The sequence below is a fragment of the Salvelinus namaycush genome, chromosome 31 (genome assembly GCF_016432855.1).
Source record: "Salvelinus namaycush isolate Seneca chromosome 31, SaNama_1.0, whole genome shotgun sequence".
NCBI classification, from domain to species: domain Eukaryota; kingdom Metazoa; phylum Chordata; class Actinopteri; order Salmoniformes; family Salmonidae; genus Salvelinus; species Salvelinus namaycush.
Window position 1 is genome coordinate 4,000,233 of NC_052337.1, and position 21,807 is coordinate 4,022,039.

At 42.2% G+C, this 21,807-nt stretch overlaps 1 protein-coding gene across 1 annotated transcript in view; it reads left to right on the forward strand.

Moving 5' to 3' along the window:
* LOC120026153 (fibrillin-2-like) overlaps positions 1-21,807 on the forward strand; it is a gene marked incomplete at its 5' end in the record, with an annotated part of 236,899 nt that overhangs the window by 212,251 nt on the left and 2,841 nt on the right. The window contains 11 exons of the mRNA XM_038970976.1: positions 624-755; positions 2,323-2,448; positions 3,752-3,958; positions 6,337-6,462; positions 7,510-7,632; positions 8,518-8,634; positions 8,937-9,065; positions 10,795-10,914; positions 12,717-12,945; positions 15,732-15,894; positions 16,310-16,613. Coding sequence (XP_038826904.1) covers positions 624-755; positions 2,323-2,448; positions 3,752-3,958; positions 6,337-6,462; positions 7,510-7,632; positions 8,518-8,634; positions 8,937-9,065; positions 10,795-10,914; positions 12,717-12,945; positions 15,732-15,894; positions 16,310-16,613 — 1,776 coding nt within the window. The remainder of the gene's footprint in view (positions 1-623; positions 756-2,322; positions 2,449-3,751; positions 3,959-6,336; positions 6,463-7,509; positions 7,633-8,517; positions 8,635-8,936; positions 9,066-10,794; positions 10,915-12,716; positions 12,946-15,731; positions 15,895-16,309; positions 16,614-21,807) is intronic.

A 21,807-nucleotide genomic window follows, 5' to 3' on the forward strand; every position in this document is an offset into this window, starting at 1 on the left:
AATTGAGAGGAGGGGAGGCAATGCTTGGTTTTTACTCAAATTTAAAAAAACATTCGTTTTTTATTATTTCTAAATAGGAAGTATAGAGGCACCAAAAGCACGTTAGGTAACTCTTGTTCCATGTTCATATGGGCAGTGTGCGTCACGGCTGGATAGGCTGCGTTTCCACTGTCAAAATTCATGCCATAACCATCTGAGTTACTGCTAAAACCAGCTTTTTGGTTGCTCTTAAATATCCCCGTCAGCACTGCTGGAAATTAGCACTTTGGATCATGTTTTTAAGGTCACACCTCAAATATTTCCACCTCGCCCATGTGAGCTCAAGCCAGCTGATATAAGACAGGTAAATTGCCAAACCTGGCGTTATGGCTGCAAAATGCCAGTGTGGCAGTTTTTACATGACGAAATGACAAACTACCGTGCGTTTGACACTAGCTCTGTCTTAACGCCAGCCGAAAATAGAGCCCATTGGGCGTGAATCGTTTCTGAAGTCACTTTATAACACGGGGTACATTTGTAATTTCGGATGAACATTAAGTCTACAGACAAGGCTGAGAAATCGTTCATACTCACTAAAGAACATCTTTCTTTCATACAAAAATACTGTGCTATCATTTCCTCAGATCTGGATGAGTGTTCCGAGGGGCTCCACGACTGTGAGTCCAGAGGCATGACCTGCAAGAACCTCATCGGCACCTTCATGTGTGTGTGCCCGCCGGGGATGGTGCGGCGCCTGGACAACGAAGTGTGCGAGGGTGAGGAAAGGGTCTACAGTACATCGATAGAACTGTTCAACAGTGATGTGTTATCATTTCACTGTGGTCATTGATAGAACTGTTCAACAGTGATGTGTTATCATTTCACTGTGGTCATTGATAGAACTGTTCAACAGTGATGTGTTATCATTTCACTGTGGTCATTGATAGAACTGTTCAACAGTAATGTGTTATCATTTCACTGTGGTCATTGATAGAACTGTTCAACAGTGATGTGTTATCATTTCACTGTGGTCATTGATAGAACTGTTCAACAGTAATGTGTTATCATTTCACTGTGGTCATTGATAGAACTGTTCAACAGTAATGTGTTATCATTTCACTGTGGTCATTGATAGAACTGTTCAACAGTAATGTGTTATCATTTCACTGTGGTCATTGATAGAACTGTTCAACAGTAATGTGTTATCATTTCACTGTGGTCATTGATAGAACTGTTCAACAGTAATGTGTTATCATTTCACTGTGGTCATTGATAGAACTGTTCAACAGTGATGTGTTATCATTTCACTGTGGTCATTGATAGAACTGTTCAACAGTAATGTGTTATCATTTCACTGTGGTCATTGATAGAACTGTTCAACAGTGATGTGTTATCATTTCACTGTGGTCATTGATAGAACTGTTCAACAGTAATGTGTTATCATTTCACTGTGGTCATTGATAGAACTGTTCAACAGTAATGTGTTATCATTTCACTGTGGTCATTGATAGAACTGTTCAACAGTAATGTGTTATCATTTCACTGTGGTCATTGATAGAACTGTTCAACAGTAATGTGTTATCATTTCACTGTGGTCATTGATAGAACTGTTCAACAGTAATGTGTTATCATTTCACTGTGGTCATTGATAGAACTGTTCAACAGTGATGTGTTATCATTTCACTGTGGTCATTGATAGAACTGTTCAACAGTAATGTGTTATCATTTCACTGTGGTCATTGATAGAACTGTTCAACAGTAATGTGTTATCATTTCACTGTGGTCATTGATAGAACTGTTCAACAGTAATGTGTTATCATTTCACTGTGGTCATTGATAGAACTGTTCAACAGTAATGTGTTATCATTTCACTGTGGTCATTGATAGAACTGTTCAAGACGGATCCCACTGGACACCGACGTCAGATCAACGTTTAGTTTTGATTTACATTCGGTTGAGTTTTCAACTAACGTGAATTAAATGTAAAATCAATGTCATTGGATTTAGGTACAAAGTTGGGTAAAAAATGTTGCAAATCTAATTAGTTTCCCACGTTGATTCAACGCCATCGCATAGATTTTTTGGGGTTGAAATAATGTGGGAACAATGTTAATTCAACCAGTTTTTGCCTAGTGGGATGTGAGATTGCATATTTTTGGGGGGGAGATGCAAGTTTGATTTTAAACATATATCGCCCCTGATTCTACTGCATCTTTAACTATCTATTTGTCTTTCTCTCTCTACCCCATTCATCTTTTACTCTCTCTCTCTCTCCATCACATTCTCACCTCCCTTTTATCCCTCCCTCTGTCTGTCTGTGTGTTTCTCTCTTTCTCCATTCAGATGAGAATGAGTGTCGTAGCAAGCCGGCGATCTGTGAGAACGGTCGTTGTATCAACACTATAGGCAGCTACATATGTGAGTGTGGAGGCGGCTATGAGTCTGACTCTACACGGACACAGTGTCTCGGTAAGAATCATACACACTCCTCCGGAACACACGGAACACACTGTGGGTGTGTGTGTGTCTGACAGTCAGTGTTAGGAATATCTTCTGTACGGTATATGTCTAAAATTAGCTAGAAGTTGTTTATTTAGTTAGTGATACAACAGCTTTTTCTCCCGACCACTTGCCAAAATGACAGTTGAGTAACAACTAGAGCAGACCGTCATCTTCTTCTTTTTGTTACAACTGTGCTACATCTGGACGGTTACATGTCCTCTCCTGTATAAATGTCCGTTATTGTTTTTAAATGGAAATGGAAAAAAATAAGAGATTTAAAAATGTCTTACAAACCGCCTGTTCTTTTTTTTTTCATGTTCTAATGTGTTGAATGACTTGTTTAAATGTCTGTCTGTTCTGTATAGAGCCTGTGTTCTAGCGGCAACGCTCACGGTTACTCTAACCATATTCTTCCCCCCACCGGAGAACAGGCTTCAAGCCCCACTCCCTTCCGTCTCTCCCATGTATCCGTCTCCCCCTCGGTTTCATAACACCTGCATTACTTGCTGTTTGGGGGTTTCTGTACAGCCCTTTGTGACATCAGCTGATGTAAGAAGGGCTTTATAAATACAGTTGATACATTTGATGACTGCCTCAATAAAGTTTAAAAAATGCCCCAAAATATATATCTAGAGGAAATTAGCATTTCACTACAATCGCATTAACATCTGCTAACCATGTGTATGTGACCAATACAATTTTATTTGTTTTAGAGTATATTCACTGAGTGTACAAAACATTAAGATTGAGTTGCACCCCCCCCCCCCCCCCCCCCCCCCTTGCTCTCACAACAGCCTCAATTCGTCAGGGCATAGACTACAAGGTGTCAAATGTGTTCCACAGGGATGCTGGCCCATGTTGACTCCAATGCTTTGGGTGGTGGACCATTCTTGATACACACAGGAAACTGTTGAGCGTGAAAAACTCAGCAACGTTGCAGTTCTTGACACACTCATACCGGTGCGCCTGGCACCTACAGTGCTACCATACCCTGTTCAAAGGCACTTAAATATTTTATCTTGCCCATTCACCCTCTGAATGGCACACATACACAATCCATGTTTCAATTGTCTCAAGCCTTAAAAATCATTCTTTAACCTGTCTCCGCTCCTTCATCGAGACTCATTCAATGGATTTAACAAGTGCCATCAATAAGGGATCATAGCTTTCACCTGGTCAGTCTATGTCATGGAAAGAGCAGGTGTTCTTAATGTTTTGTACACTCAGTGTATAGACACATGCAGTCTGTCTGTTCTGCCCCTCTCTCTAGACTACAGGGAGGGCTTCTGCTTTACAGAGATGCTCATGACTATGTGCCAGATGTCTTCCAGCAGCCGGACCCCCACCACCAAGTCCCAGTGCTGCTGTGACGGAGGCCGCGGCTGGGGTAACCAGTGTGAGCTCTGTCCCCTGGCTGGCACGGCAGGCTACAGGAAGCTCTGTCCCCACGGCCCGGGGTACGCCACCGACGGCATGGGTGAGAGATCAACGGGTTTGGAGTTATAGAGCCTGAAAAGGGTTGAACAGTGGACGTGCCTGTAGGGAGAAGTGCCTTGATGATAAGGCTTGAGTTACAGGTTAAATATATATGGCTTTCGGGTCAGGTCGTCAAGAGTTTCTTCTAGGCTTTTTAAATAATTCCAAATAGGCCATTATTCCTTTCCCCTAGGCACTAGTGTAGATCTGAAATGATTGGATAGGTGTAAGCGATATGGCAAAATGCCCGCCCGAACATTCAAAAGGCAAGATGTAGCAATTACCACATATAAGTCCAAGGAGTGATCCAGTGAAAGGAATGTCACCTAGCCCTAGGCGAGAGGTCAGGACAAGTGCTTCAGTGTTATTTTTAGGAGATCTCCAAGAGTGTCAACTTGTAATTCATACTAGTTTTTTTCTCTCAGGTTGTCCACTAAGAATGCAAGAGTAAACCTAGCAAATCTAACAAACCCTTGAATTGAATCAAGATTAGTAATCGGAAAACAAGAAGAAATTATACATGGGACACTGAACAAGCCAATTAAATTGACCCTATAGACGATGGCCACTCAACATTTTCAGTGAAAAAATAAATAAAAAATCTTTCTAAATGGTTTTGATTTGGGAAATCTGTTCCCAAGTATTACCACAAATCAATAGAGAGGTGATCATGTCTCAATATAATCAAGGTATGAAATTATTATGTTATTGTCAAAAACAATATCTGTTTGGGCTTACTTCCACTCAATTTGCAGTGTACAAATGATTAGAATGATGTTTCGGCCCCATGACCATCCACTCAGAAAATAATCACCCGTGGCTGAATCTAATTGTCAACCCCTGCTTTACACTATGGGTATATTTCTTATTCAGCTGAATGCTGAATGGTCTCGTCTTCTCTGAATGGTCCCGTCTTCTCTGAATGGGCATGTCTTCTCTGAATGGGCATGTCTTCTCTGAATGGTCCCGTCTTCTCTGAATGGGCATGTCTTCTCTGAATGGTCCCGTCTTCTCTGAATGGTCATGTCTTCTCTGAATGGTCATGTCTTCTCTGAATGGTCCTGTCTTCTCTGAATGGTCCTGTCTTCTCTGAATGGTCTCGTCTTCTCTGAATGGTCTCGTCTTCTCTGAATGGTCCCGTCTTCTCTGAATGGTCCCGTCTTCTCTGAATGGGCCCGTCTTCTCTGAATGGGCCCGTCTTCTCTGAATGGGCCCGTCTTCTCTGAATGGTCTCGTCTTCTCTGAATGGTCCCGTCTTCTCTGAATGGCATGTCTTCTCTGAATGGTCCCGTCTTCTCTGAATGGGCATGTCTTCTCTGAATGGTCCTGTCTTCTCTGAATGGTCCTGTCTTCTCTGAATGGTCTCGTCTTCTCTGAATGGTCCCGTCTTCTCTGAATGGTCCCGTCTTCTCTGAATGGTCCCGTCTTCTCTGAATGGTCCCGTCTTCTCTGAATGGTCTCGTCTTCTCTGAATGGTCTCGTCTTCTCTGAATGGTCCTGTCTTCTCTGAATGGTCCTGTCTTCTCTGAATGGTCCCGTCTTCTCTGAATGGTCCCGTCTTCTCTGAATGGTCCCGTCTTCTCTGAATGGTCTCGTCTTCTCTGAATGGTACCGTCTTCTCTGAATGGTCTCGTCTTCTCTGAATGGTCTCGTCTTCTCTGAATGGTCTCGTCTTCTCTGAATGGTCTCGTCTTCTCTGAATGGTCCCGTCTTCTCTGAATGGGCCCGTCTTCTCTGAATGGGCCCGTCTTCTCTGAATGGGCCCGTCTTCTCTGAATGGGCCCGTCTTCTCTGAATGGGCCCGTCTTCTCTGAATGGGCCCGTCTTCTCTGAATGGGCCCGTCTTCTCTGAATGGGCCCGTCTTCTCTGAATGGGCCCGTCTTCTCTGAATGGACATGTCTTCTCTGAATGGACATGTCTTCTCTGAATGGACATGTCTTCTCTGAATGGACATGTCTTCTCTGAATGGACATGTCTTCTCTGAATGGACATGTCTTCTCTGAATGGACATGTCTTCTCTGAATGGACATGTCTTCTCTGAATGGACATGTCTTCTCTGAATGGTCATGTCTTCTCTGAATGGTCATGTCTTCTCTGAATGGTCATGTCTTCTCTGAATGGTCCCGTCTTCTCTGAATGGTCCCGTCTTCTCTGAATGGTCATGTCTTCTCTGAATGGTCATGTCTTCTCTGAATGGTCATGTCTTCTCTGAATGGTCCCGTCTTCTCTGAATGGGCATGTCTTCTCTGAATGGTCCCGTCTTCTCTGAATGGTCCCGTCTTCTCTGAATGGTCATGTCTTCTCTGAATGGCCCCGTCTTCTCTGAATGGTCCCGTCTTCTCTGAATGGTCCTGTGCTCTCTGTCTTTTGTCCTACAGATATAGACGAGTGTCAAGTAATCCCTGACACGTGTAAGAATGGACGCTGCATCAACACCATGGGATCCTACCGCTGCCACTGCAAAATGGGCTACACCGCCACCATCACTGGAACGGCCTGCGTGGGTAAGGCACATTCCACTGTTACACTTCTATTGGTCAGAACAGTATTATGATGCGACATGGAGTCTGTTTTAAAACCTGGTGAGTGGTTGTGATTGAAGATCAAATCAAATTGATTTATATAGCCCTACTTACATCAGCTGATATCTCAAAGTGCTGTACAGAAACCCAGCCTAAAACCCCAAACAGCAAGCATTGCAGGTGTAGAAGCACGGTGGCTAGGAAAAACTCCCTAGAAAGGCCAAAACCTAGGAAGAAACCTAGAGAGGAACCAGGCTATGAGGGGTGGCTAGTCCTCTTCTGGCTGTGCTGGGTGGAGATTATAACAGAACATGGCCAAGATGTTCAAATGTTCATAAATGACCAGCATGGTCAAATAATAATAATCACAGTAGTTGTCAGGGGGGCAACAGGTCAGCACCTCAGGAGTAAATGTCAGTTGGCTTTTCATAGCCGATCATTGAGAGTATCTCTACCGCTACTGCTGTCTCTAGAGAGTTGAAAACAGCAGGTCTGGGACAGGTAGCACGTCCGGTGAACAGGTCAGGGTTCCATAGCCGCAGGCAGAACAGTTGAAACTGGAGCAGCAGCACGGCCAGGTGGACTGGGGACAGCAAGGAGTCATCATGCCAGGTAGTCCTGAGGCATGGTCCTAGGGCTCAGGTCCTCCGAGAGAGAGAAAGAAAGAGAGAATTAGAGAGAGCATACTTAAATTCACACAGGACACCGGATAAGACCGGAGAAATAATCCAGATATAACAGACTGACCCTGGTACCTGGTGAGTGGTTGTGATTGAAGCCCATTGTGAATGCAACCAAATCTATGATTTGTTGTATCAGCGATTTAGTGCAGGGCTGGAGCAAAATTGCACTCCAATACCAAGGCTGTGTTGGGATACATGAAAAATGCATCGTTCTCTCCTTGCTTCTTTGAAGTTGTCACTATTTTGACCATTTCCCCTTTCACCTATCAGATCATAGATAAATGATCACAACAAGGCACTCAATAACCCCCTCCCCTGTTGATCTTCTGTGTTCTCTTCCTGTCAGATCTGGATGAGTGTGGCATGTCCCCCAAGCCGTGTAATTTCATCTGTAAGAACACAGAGGGAAGTTACACTTGCTCCTGTCCCCGTGGTTACGTGCTCCAAGAGGACGGCAGGACCTGCAAAGGTACAGGGAAACTACAGCTCCCATGATGCAAAGCAACAGTCTTTTTTTTTTTTTGCTCAATGGCTATCTGCTGGATTTCTAGATTGGATAGGGTTACTTAGCGGTATTATAGCCTGGTCCTAGATCTGAGTGTGCTGTGCTGCAAACGTCTATGTTTCATTGTCACATCTTGACACAACAGATCTAGGACCAGGTTAGACGTTTTACAGCTCAAACCCAACATCTATCAACTTCATTTCAACAGTACCTGCTGAACTGTGTATGCGACCAATAAACTTAGATTTTATTAGATTTTTACCAGCTAGCTAAAGTGATCTCTTCATTATTAGTGAGTGATTAGTGAGTGCTGTCCACACTATAGGAACAGAATAATGAGAGGACAGATGATGCTCAAAAGCCAGTCATTACTGTCCTGTATCACAACGTGGTGACAGACCTAAATTACAGTGACTGAATACACTGAGTCATGAACAGTGCTGGAAGGAAATGAATCGCAGCATAGGGGCTCTGTCCATTGAAAAAGGGTCAACATGAACAGTGCTGGAAGGAAATGAATCGCAGCATAGGGGCTCTGTCCATTGAAAAAGGGTCAACATGAACAGTGCTGGAAGGAAATGAATCGCAGCATAGGGGCTCTGTCCATTGAAAAAGGGTCAACATGAACAGTGCTGGAAGGAAATGAATCGCAGCATAGGGGCTCTGTCCATTGAAAAAGGGTCAACATGAACAGTGCTGGAAGGAAATGAATCGCAGCATAGGGGCTCTGTCCATTGAAAAAGGGTCAACATTAAATAATCGAATGTTGTGTAATAACAGGGTATAATGTTTTGTGTGTGATCTGAGAGCTTTGGTTTACTGTGTGTGCGTGTGCGTGTGTCCGGTTAGATTTGGACGAGTGCCAGACCAAGAGGCACAACTGTCAGTTCATGTGTGTCAACACCGTGGGTGGATTCACCTGCAAGTGTCCCCCTGGCTTCACCCAGCACCACACTGCATGCATAGGTAAGGCAATAAGTCTGTAACGTCCGTGTTAATGTTTTAAATTAGGCTACTGCAGCTGTAAGCATAACGCCTTAATTCAATCAACTGCTTATGTTTCATATGTGATCTTACACTAAACTGTACCAGGGTTATGTTCAGTAGGGCACACCCTTTAAAACGGAAAACAAAAAATGACCATTTCTTATTGGACAAGTTCAACAAAGTCCCTCCCTGTTTCAGTCAGTTTTTCCCCCGTTTGGTGCCCAATGAACACAACTCGGGTAAAATACAAAACTACATAAATGCAATGCTCTCTCTGTCAGATAATAATGAGTGTGTCGGGGAACCCTCCCTGTGTGGCACCAAGGGAATCTGTCAGAACTCCCCTGGCAGCTTCAACTGTGAGTGCCAGCGGGGCTACGAACTGGACGGCACCGGACTGCACTGTGATGGTAGCTACAATTTTAGTTTTTTTTCCCCTTTCTTCATTCCATTTCTTACGGGAAACATCCACATGACACACTTCATATGAATTATGCTTTTTGTTTCAATAAATCGGGGCGGGTAGCCTAGTAACCACTAACCACTAGCCTAGTCGTTAGAGCGTTGGGCCAGTAATCGAAAGGTTGCTAGATCGAATCTCTGAGCTGACAAGGTAAAAATCTGTCATTCTGCCCCTGAACAAGGCAGTTTAACCCACTGTTCCTAGGCCGTCACTGTAAATAAGAATTTGTTCTTAACTGACTTGCCTAGTTAAATAAAAAATATATAGCATTATCATCATTGAACAATCATAAGGAATTGTTCAATATTTTTAACATATCATTACCATATCATCATCTCACTGTATGTAACCTGATGACTAAGTTTGCATTGCATAGTTGCCTCACCTCCCTAAAACCTGAAGGTATGATGTCCCCGATCAACCAATGCCATGGTTTTGGTGAGCTAGTGGTGAAATCTGTATCTTCAGCATATATGGTTGGTAGAACTGTGGGATTGAACCTCAGTGGCAGACATAAACCCCCGGTATACAAAATGTTTTTGGCAGTTTGGTGGTAGTTTTTCCACCTGTATTGTCAGAAGCAACATATGGAGAAAAAAAACATAAACAATAAAAGAAAGAAACAATGAAATTAAAGATGAAAATATATTTTAAAGTTACGACTTCTCAAAGTGGCACTACTGTTGTAAAAGCGTAGGAAATCAAGGCCTACTTGACTGTCCTCTCTAACAGCATTTGGCTGACTGCTATTTCAAGGCCTCAAACCTTTCGCCAACTCTCCTTTTTATTGAAGTCTCCACAGAGTAGCAATGCCCAAAACTACAAGTCCTACTGGCACTATCTAAATGGACTCTGCGCCATCGCTCTACAAACAAAATACTTTTGTATTTACTTTCAAAACCCAACAAAGAATAGTTTGGTACGTGTTGACTGTAAGTACAGTAAGTACTGTACTGGGAGAGAATTCAGGGCAGTGGGTTGGTTTGTGCCATGGACTCTGTAAAAGCTCAAATCCCAGGTGGACCGTTGTTATCCTCTGTTTTGAGCTAAAGTTGACCTGGTTTGCGTTACTCGAAAGCAGTGGGGATGAATGGATATGATTTTTGTTTGACTAAATGAAAAGCATTCGGCTTAAATAGGCCATTTCCCCACATCTATAGGAGTATGTATTAGATACAGATACCGAGTCAACCTGCCAATTCATTATGAAGGAACCATTATACACACCAAGGGAATCCATACAACTAGGCAGCTAAAGGCAGATTTGTTCTCCTAGCATTTTGGGTGTAAACACAATTGAAATACACTAATGTAGATTTCAAGCTCATATATATATATATATATATATATATATATATATATATATATATATATATATATATATATATATATATATTTTAGAGGAGCTGGTGCAGGAAACTTGCAGTGGGTGCAGAGTTGTTTCACAATTGCATCATACTGCATTGTACAGTAGCTTAATGTTCCAATCCGAATCTGCAATGTAACCATGATGGGAATGGTGATGATGATGATGATGATGATGATAATGAATAAGAATTAGGAAGATGGTAATATTAATGATGAAGATTAGGAAAGTAACGATGACGATGATTATTAAGAAGGTGAAGATGACGATGGGCTAATGCATATGTGTTCTTCTGCCGTTTGACCATCAGACGTGAACGAGTGTGACAGTAACGACAGGTGCCAACATGGCTGCCAGAACATGCTGGGCGGCTACCGTTGTAACTGCCCTCAGGGCTACACACAGCACTACCAGTGGAACCAGTGTGTGGGTGAGTGCCACACACACACACACACACATAGGGCGCTACTTTGGGACACTGATGATAACTACATGAGTTGAAAGGGAAAGTGCAGATTTTTGGCAATTAAGCCCTTTTTCTACTTACCCAGAGTCAGATGAACTCGTGGATACCATTTGTATGTGTCTGCGTGCACTTTGAAGGAAGTTACAGTTAGCTTCGCGAGCCATCGAAAACTTGTGTTAAAGCAATGACTGGAAGTCTACCGCAACAACTAGCATACTAGCAGTTCCAGTAGACTTCCAGCCATTGCTCTAATGCGATTTAGCAACTTCCTTCAAACTGCACACAGAGATTGGAAGGTTGGGAGTTCGATCCCCAGCAGAGTCATACCAAAGACTGTAAAAATGGGACCCGAGGAGCTTTAAGAAGATAGATTGGGGGTAAGGCACTGTGATGGAGTAGCGTCCTGTCCAGGGGGTGTACTAGTATATCAAGCTGCCTCACGCTACAGAAACAGGAAATATGCTCCTGCTCCCATGAGCTGTTCTGGGTCACACAAGCCAAGACTTGTGCAAGGCTACTGACTTATATTGACGGTTGATTTAAGACTTGTTTTGCGTTATATGTTTGCAACCTGGCCATTAATTAAATCCGTGCATTGGTTTTTACTTCGCTGGGCATCATTAAAGTGTCCATCACAAGCTTTGTAGCCCTTTCCTGCAGTCAAGGACCAAAAGCACCCTCTTTGGTGGAATGTTATTCATATTTTTCATAATTTCATCATTAATACATTATTTATTTATTTTTAAACGACCAAAATCCGGTGTTTCTATGTCAAACTGTTTTGTTATTTTTCAGTCTTCTGCTATGTATATAAAGTGTAATATTGGGCTGCAAACTCAAAATGTAATACATTTCAACTGTATATCTGACATGGTACAGGTGTCTTCTTTTCTTTCAGCCCATAACCATGTGTGTGAGGTGTATACTTTTGTTTCAAAGTAGATTTGTTTAAGACTACCAAGAGCACTCTGTGTGACCCTGATTTAACCCACTGCAGTAAAAGGTTAATAGCCATTTAATATATCATAGTTTTTTTGGTTTGTGTGCTCGTAAAATGAGTTGTACAGTAGAGGACGGGAATATTATATTTCTTAATCATTGTAAATGAGCATTCTCTGTTAGATGTGTTATCATCTTGTCTGTTGGGGGCGATACCTAACTTCTACTTAAGTCGGGGTAATTCCTAACTTCTACTTAAGTCGTATTTTCACTTAGTAATGCATTGTTGTCAATGGGACAAGTTAGGATTCAGCACAAAGAGTTAAGATAAACCAAAGGTTATTTAGATAAGTAAGATTCTGTTGTTTGGTGAAATTCCTTAACACAGAAAATGATGTAAAAGTGCTGTATGTGCATTGGCAGAAGGGAACTTTCAACTACTTACTGCATGTTTTGAAAACATATTGGAGTACCTACCATTTACAGGTCTAGTAAACAGAACCACATTGCCACCTGCTGGACATTGAGAGAAAGGTTCTCTCTCGTACCAATGGGTTCCAGAACGTTGATATTAGTACAGTAGTGTTCTAATGTTCTATAGATTAATTGTGATCCACTGTCAAAAAGCAAACGCAGTGTCTCCTAGATTCAGACATTTCAGCTTTAGGTGTATTTTCCAACGCTGCTTTAACCCTGGGGTGTGGGTCACAGCAAGGTGTTTCAATCATTCTATGTCCTTGATGACCTCAATAACAAGTCAAACATTTCTCCTAACCTCCCCTACACTTCCTCTCTTAACTCCTCCACCCCCTCTTCTCCTCTCTCAGATGAGAACGAGTGCTCCAACCCGGGCAGCTGTGGATCGGCCTCCTGTTACAACACGCTAGGCAGCTTCAAGTGCGCCTGCCCCTCAGGCTACAGCTTCGACCCATTCAGCAGCAGCTGTCAGGATGTCAACGAGTGCTCCAACAAGAACCCCTGTAACTACGGCTGCTCGAACACAGAGGGAGGCTACCTGTGTGGTTGCCCGCTGGGCTATTTCCGCATGGGCCAAGGGTAAGGAGGCAGGGACCTGGAGCGAACTCTGCAAATAGCACTGCTGGGTGATTTGAAAAGTCATAATCAATCTATCATTTATATAATAATGCTCTTAGCAAAAAATGTTATCTTTAATTTACAATCTGTAGAAACTATGAGAATAGAAAGGTTCAGTACTTTTTGTGAAACATCACATCACAGGAAAAATATATGGCAAATAGAATGGTGTTCAAAGATAGATGGGAGGGGTTGAGTGGAGCTGAAGGATGGGACTAAATATAACAAGATAACTAAATGTAAAATATACTGTGTCTGTAAAATGTATATAGGTTCAGAACTTTTGTGAAACAGCACAGTTGAAAATATATGGCAAATAGAAATCAAAACTGGAATGTCTTCAGAGATAGATGGGAGGGGTTGAGGGTAGTTGAAGGATGGGACTAAAAACAAACTAAAGATAACTCATGTAAAATATACTGTGTCTGTAACATGTATATAGTATGTATAAGCTGGAAGTAGAAGCCCAAGTGTTGTTGTCCATTAGTTTACTCCAATTAGGGGAGGGGTGACAGGGTTAGGGGAAAATATATATATTTTAAAAATATATATACAGTACCAGTCAAACGTTTGGACACACCTAGGGTTTTTCTTTATTTTTAGTATTTTCTAAATTGTATAATAATAGTGAAGACATAAAAATATGAAATAACACATATGGAATTATGTAGTAACCAAAAAAGTTTTATACAAATCTAAAGATATGAGATTCTTCAAATAGCCACCCTTTGCCTTGATGACAGCTTTGCACACTCTTGGCATTCTGTCAACCAGCTTCACCTGGAATGCTTTTCCAACAGTCTTGAAGGAGTTCCCACATATGCTGAGCACTTGGTTGGCTCCTTTTTCCTTCACTCTGCGGTCCAACTCATCCCAAACCATCTCAATTGGGTTGAGGTCGGGTGATTGTTGAGGCCAGGTCATCTGATGCGACACTCCATCACTCTCCTTCTTGGTAAAATAGCCCTTACACAGCCTGGAGGTGTGTTGAGTCATTGTCCTGTTGAAAATAAATGATAGTCCCACTAAGCCCAAACCAGATGGGATGGCATATCGCTGCATAATGCTATGGTAGCTATGCTGGTTAAGTGTGCCTTGAATTCTAAATAAATCCCCGACAGTGTCACCAGCAAAGCACCCCCACACCATCACACCTCCTCCTCCATGCTTCACGGTGGGAACCACATATGCGGAGATCATCCGTTCACCTACTCTGCGTCTCACAGAGACACGGCAGTTGGAAACAAAATCTCAAATTTTAACTCATCAGACCAAAGGACAGATTTCCACCGGTCTAATGTTCATTGCTCATGTTTCTTGGCCCAAGCAAGTCTCTTCTTCTTATTGGTGTCCTTTAGTAGTGGTTTCTTTGCAGCAATTCGACCATGAAGGCCAAATTCACACAGTCTCCTCTTAACAGTAGATGTTTAAATATGTCTGTTACTTGAACTCTGAAGCATTTATTTGGGCTGCAATTTCTGAGGCTGGTAACTTTAATGAACTTATTCTCTGCAGCAGAGATAAAGCTGGGTCTTCCTTTCCTGTTGCGATCCTCATGAGAGCCAGTTTCATCATAGCGCTTAATGGTTTTTGCGACTGCACTTGAAGAAACTTTAAAAGTTCTTGAAATTTTCCGGATTGACTGACTTTCATGTCTTAAAGTAATGATGGACTGTCATTTATCTTTGCTTATTTGAGTTGTTCTTGTCATTTTACCAAATAGGGTTATCTTCTGTATACACACCCTACCTTGTCACAACACAACTGATTGGCTCAAACGCATTAAGAAATTCCACAAATTAACTTTTAACAAGGCACACCTGTTAATTGAAATGCATTCCAGGTGACTACCTCATGAAGCTGGTTGAGAAAATGCCAAGAGTGTGCAAAGCTGTTAAGGCAAAGGGTGGCTACTTTGAAGAATCTCAAATCTATAATATATTTAGATTTGTTTAACACTTTTTTGGTTACTACATGATTACATATGTGTTATTTCATAGTTTTGACGTCTTCACTATTATTCTACAATGTAGAAAATAGTCAACTTAAATAAAAACCCTGGAATGATTAGGTGTGTCCAAAATTTGACTGGTCCTGAATTTACCCCAAAATATATGGCGGATTGGAAATGATGCAGGCGATTACATTGATGGAAGCTACAATCTGCAATATTAAAGCTGATCTATCTCCCCCAACAAAATAAAAAAAGGAGGCATTCTGCCAAATGCCAGATGGCTGGTTCATCTTTAGCCCAGTGGGTCTAAATTGGGATTTTAGAGCAGAATTATCATTATTTGGATTATAATGAGGGCATCAAGGGAAAAAATGAGCCGTGTTTTAGACATGCCAGGGACGATTTCTGGTCCCAGTCCGTCCGTAAGGAGGGGATGGGATTGGGTCAGGGCCCTTAGAAACACTTATTGAGACGGGCCCCTCAGGAACAGCTTAGCTTTTGACTTGTGTTTCCCAATCTATTTCTCAGGGATTTCTGCAAATATTTGTTCTACCCCAGCACTAGCACACCTGACTGTTATGTTTCATTTATCATTTCATGGGTAATTTTCAGAAGGATTTCCATTGTTGTTATGAAGAAGTTGTCTACTCACTGTCAAGCACTCTGTCATGCTCGTCTGTGTGCGTGCCTGTCTGGCTGTGTGTCTCTGTGTGCGTGCCTGTCTGGCTGTGTGTCTCTGTGTGCGTGCCTGTCTGGCTGTGTGTCTCTGTGTGCGTGCCTGTGTGTTGTTCAGTCACTGTGTGTCAGGCTTGGGCTTTGGGAAGGGCCAGTATGAGGGGCCAGAGATAGAAGACAACACTCTCTCCCCAGAGACCTGCTACGAGTGTAAGATCAACGACTACCCCAAGAAGCACGGCCGCAACAGGCGCGACACCAACGGAACGCAACCCATAGAGGTACAGTATATTGGGAGCATTGACACTTCAAACAGTAGCGGTAACATACACCTGTTGGAGTGTCTGTTCTCTATTCTGGAGATTTCTAGATTTATGTATGTAGAGGTGAAGGGTTACTGCCTAATGAGAGTATAACCTAATGAGAACGTTTGGGGAATGTTCTGTGGTGGTTGTTACAGATGTTGTTTACGACATTTTAGTGAACGTTAGAACATTCCATGGATATTTCATTTAAAAAACAAAAAGGATGTTATCATCCTAATGTTAGATAAACACTAATTCAAACTTAATGGTTATCTAATGTTCTGGGAATGTTCCCGGTTTGCTGGGAACCCTGTGCCTCTCATTGACAGAGTCCATGGTTACTTAGTAAGTTAGTAACCCCACGGTGTAACCCTGTCTGTCTCACCATCAGCACAACCAGGTGAGCCTAGCCAGTCTGGACATGGAAGTTCCTGTCACCCTGCTGCTCAACGTGTCCCAGCTTAACCCCAAGGAGCACATCCTGGAGCTGGTGCCCGCCATCAAGCCCTTGGTGGGCCACGTGCACTACGTCATCGCCAGCGGCAACCAGCAAGGCCTGTTCCGCATCCAGCAGCGTGACGGCCTCTGCTACCTGCACAGCACCAAGAGGAAGGGAGCACTGGCGGCAGCGCAGGAGTACACGCTGGAGATCGCCAGCTTGCCGCTCTACGGCAAAGCCCAGTTCAAGGGGGATAGTGTTAGAGCCCTTTCTACAGACCAACTAACTCTTTATACAGGTCTATAAAAGTGGTTAGTTGTCCTCTTAAAGGGTTAGTTGCGTCTATAAAGGGTTAGTTGCCTGTATAAAGTTAGTTGGCCTGTATAAAGGGTTAGTTGGCCTGTATAAAGGGTTACTTGGTCTGTATAAGGGTTATTGGCGTCTATAAAGGGTTAGTTGCCTGTATAAGGGTTAGTTGGCCTGGATAAAGGTTAGTTGGCCTGTATAAAGGTTATTGTTGTCTGTATAAAGGGTTAGTTGGCGTCTATAAAGGGTTAGTTGGCCGGTGTAAAGGGTTAGTTGGCCTGTATAAAGGGTTAGTTGGCCTCTATAAAGGTTTAGTTGGCCTGTATAAAGGGTTAGTTGGCGTCTATAATGGTTAGTTGCCTGTTTAAAAGGGTTAGTTGGGCGTCTTAAAGGGTTAGTTGGCCTTATAAAGGGTTAGTTTGCCTGTATAAAGGTTATTTGGCCGGTGTAAAGGGTTAGTTGGCGTCTATAAAGGGTGAGTTGCCGGTGTACAGGGTTAGTTTGCGTCTAAAGGTTAGTTGCCGGTGTAAAGGGTTAGTTGGCCTGTATAAAGGATTAGTTGGCTGTTTAAAGGGTTAGTTGCCTGTATAAAGGGTTAGTTGGCCTGTGTTAAAAGGTTAGTTGGCCTCTAAAAAGGGTTAGTTGGCCTGTATAAAGGGTTAGTTGGTGTCTATAAAGGTTAGTTGGCTCTAAAAGGGTTGTTGGCCTGTATAAAGGGTTAGTTGGCCTTATAAGGTATTGGCCTGTATAAAGGGTTAGTTGGCCTGTATAAAGGTTAGTTGGCTGTATAAAGGGTTAGTTGGCCTGTATAAAGGTTTAGTTGGCCTCTATAAAGGGTAGTTGCCTGTATAAAGGTTAGTTGGCATGTAAAGGATTAGTTGGCCTGTTAAAGTTAGTTGGCGGTATAAAGGGTTAGTTGGCATCTATAAAGGGTTAGTTGGCCTGTGTAAAAGGTTAGTTGGCCTCTAAAAAGGGTTAGTTGGCCTGTATAAAGGGTTAGTTGGTGTCTATAAAGGGTTAGTTGGCCTGTATAAAGGGTTAGTTGCTGTAAAAGGGTTAGTTGGCCTGTATAAAGGGTTTGTTGGCCTGTATAAAGGGTTAGTTGGCCTGTATAAAGGGTTAGTTGGTCTGTATAAAGAGTTAGTTGGCCTGTATAAAGGGTTAGTTGGCGTCTATAAAGGGTTAGTTGGCCTGTATAAAGGGTTAGTTGGTCTGTATAAAGGGTTAGTTGCGTCTATAAAGGGTTAGTTGGCCTCATAAAGGGTTTGTTTCCTGTGTAAAGGTTAGTTGGCGTCTATAAAGGGTTAGTTGGCCTGTATAAAGGGTTAGTTGGCCTGTATAAAGGGTTAGTTGGCTGTATAAGGGTTAGTTGGCCTGTATAAATGGTTAATTGCCTGTATAAAGGGTTAGTTGGCGTCTATAAAGGGTTAGTTGGCCTGTATAAAGGGTTAGTTGCCTGTATAAAGGGTTAGTTGGCCTGTATAAAGGGTTAGTTGGCATCTATAAAGGGTTAGTTGGCCTCTATAAAGGGTTAGTTGGCCTGTATAAAGGGTTAGCCCTTTCTACAGACCAACTAACCCTTTATACAGTGTTATAAAGGGTTAGTTGCCTCTATAAAGGTTAGTTGCGTCTATAAAGGGTTGTTGGCCTGTATAAAGGTTAGTTGGCCTGTATAAAGGGTTAGTTGGCCTGTATAAAGGTTAGTTGGCTTGTATAAAGGGTTAGTTGGCGTCTATAAAGGGTGAGTTGGCTGTATAAAGGGTTAGTTGGCCTGTATAAAGGTGTTAGTTGGCCTGTATAAAGGGTTAGTTGGCGTCTATAAAGGGTTAGTTGGCCGGTGTAAAGGGTAGTTGGCCTGTATAAGGGTTAGTTAGTTCGTATAAAGGGTTAGTTGGCCTGTATAAAGGGTTACTTGGTCTGTATTAAGGTTATTTGGCGTCTATAAAGGGTTAGTTGGCCTGTATAAAGGGTTAGTTGGCCTGGATAAAAGGTTAGTTGGCCTGATAAAGGGTTAGTTGTCTGTATAAAGGGTTAGTTGGCGTCTATAAAGGGTTAGTTTGGCGGTGTAAAGGGTTAGTTGGCCTGTATAAAGGGTTAGTTGGCCTCTATAAAAGGGTTAGTTGGCCTGATAAAGGTTTGCGTCTATAAATGGTTAGTTGGCCTGTATAAAGGGTTAGTTGCGTCTATAAAGGGTTAGTTGGCCTCTATAAAGGGTTAGTTTGCCTGTATAAAGGTTATTTGGCCGTGTAAAGGGTTAGTTGGCGTCTATAAAGGGTGAGTTGGCCGGTGTACGGTTAGTTTGCATCTATAAAGGGTTAGTTGGCCGTGTAAAGGGTTAGTTGGCGTCTATAAAGGGTTAGTTGGCCTGTATAAAGGGTTAGTTGGCCTGTATAAAGGGTTAGTTGGCCTGTATAAAGGTTTAGTTGGCCTCTATAAAGGGTTAGTTGGCCTGTATAAAGGGTTAGGGTTAGTTGGTCTGTATAAAGGGCTAACCCTTTATACAGACTAAATAACCCTTTATACAGGCCAACTAACCCTTTACACCGGCCAACTAACCCTTTATAGACGCCAACTAACCCTTTATACAGGCCAACTAACCCTTTATAGAGGCCAACTAACCCTTTATACAGGCCAACTCACCCTTTATAGACGCCAACTAACCCTTATACAAGCCAACTAACCTTTATACAGGCCAACTAACCTTTATACAGGCCAACTAACCCTTTATAGACGCCAACTAACCCATTATCAAGCCAACTACCCTTTATACAGGCAACTAACCCTTTATAGAGGCCAACTAACCCTTTATACAGGCCAACTAACCCTTTATACAGACCAACTAACCCTTTATACAGGCCAACTAACCCTTTATAGACGCCAACTAACCCATTATACAAGCCAACTAACCCTTTATACAGGCCAACTAACCCTTTATAAGGCCACTAACCCTTTATAGAGGCCAAATAAGCCTTTATACAGGCCAACTTACCTTTTATAGATTCCAACTAACCCTTTATACATGCAAACTAACCCTTTATACAGACCAACTAACCCTTTATAGACGCCAACTAACCCTTTATACAGACCAACTAACCCTTTATAGAGGCCAACTAACCCTTTATACAGGCCAACTAACCCTTTATACTAACCCTTTACAACTAACCCTTTATACAGACCAACTAACCCTTTATACAGGCCAACTAATATTAACCCTATACAGGCCAACAACCCTTTATAGAGGCAAACTAACCCTTTAAACAGGCCAGCTAACCAGTTATACAGGCCAACTAACCAGTTATACAGGCCAACTAACCCTTTAGACACAGCAACTAACCCTTTATACAGACCAACTAACCATAACCCTTTATACAGGCCAACTAACCGTTTATACAGACCAACTAACCCTTTATACAGACCAACTAACCCTTTTGTACAGAACAACTAAACCTTTATACAGACCAACTAACACTAACCCTTTATACAGACCAATTAACCCTTTATACACACCAACTAACCCTTTACACAGACCAACTAACCCTTTATACAGGCCAACTAACCCTTTATACAGACCAACTAATCCTTTATACAGGCCAACTAAACCTAACCCTTTTGTACAGACACACTAACCCTTTATACAGGCCAACTAACCCTTTATCAGACCAATTAACCCTTATACGGCAACTAACCCTTTATACAGACCAATTAACCCTTCATACAGGCCAACTAACCCTTTATACAGACCAACTAACCCTTTATACAGGCCAACTAACCCTTTATACAGGCCAACTAACCCTTTATACAGACCAACTAACCCTTTATACAGACCAACTAACCCTAACCCTTTTATAAGGGCCAACTAACCCAACCCCTTTATACAGACCAACTAACCCTTTATACAGATCAACTAACCCTAACCCTTTATACAGGCCAACTAACCCAACCCCTTTATACAGGCCAACTAACCCTAACCCTTTATACTGGCCAGCTAACCCTTTATACAGACCAACTAACCCTTTATACTGACCAGCTAACCCTAACCCTTTATACAGACTAATTAACTCTTTATACAGACCAACTAACCCTTTATAGAGGCCAACTAACCCTTTATACAGGCCAACTGACCCTTTATACAGACCAACTAACCCTTTAGACACAGCAACTAACCCTTTATACTGACCAACTAACCATAACACTTTATACAGGCCAACTAACCCTTTATACAGACAACTAACCCTTTATACAGACCAACTAACCCTTTTGTACAGACCAACTAAACCTTTAACAGACCACTAACACTAACCCTTTATACAGACCAATTAACCCTTTATATACACCAACTAACCCTTTACACAGAACAACTAACCCTTTATACAGGCCAACTAACCCTTTATACAGACCAACTAATCCTTTATACAGGCCAACTAAACCTAACCCTTTTGTACAGACCAACTAACCCTTTATACAGGCCAACTAACCCTTTATACAGACCAATTAACCCTTTATACAGGCCAACTAACCCTTTATACAGACCATTACCCTTATACAGGCCAACTAACCTTATACAGACCAATTAACCCTTCATACAGGCCAACTAACCCTTTATACAGACCAACTAACCCTTTATACAGGCCAACTAACCCTTTATACAGGCCAACTAACCCTTTATACAGACCAACTAACCCTTTATACAGACCAACTAACCCTAACCCTTTATACAGACTAATTAACTCTTTATACAGACCAACTAACCCTTTATTCAGGCCAACTAACCCTTTATACAGGCCAACTAACCCTTTATAAGACCAACTAACCCTTATACAGGTCAACTAACCCTTTATACAGGCCACTAACCCTTTATACAGGCCACACAACCCTTTATACAGGCCAACTAACCCTTTATAGAGGCCAACTAACCCTTTATACAGGCCAACTAACCCTTTATACTAACCCTTTACAACTAACCCTTTATACAGACCAACTAACCCTTTATACAGGCCAACTAATATTAACCCCTAATACAGGCCAACTAACCCTTTATAGAGGCAAATTAACCCTTTAAACAGGCCAGCTAACCAGTTATACAGGCCAACTAACCAGTTATACAGGCCAACTAACCCTTTAGACACAGCAACTAACCCTTTATA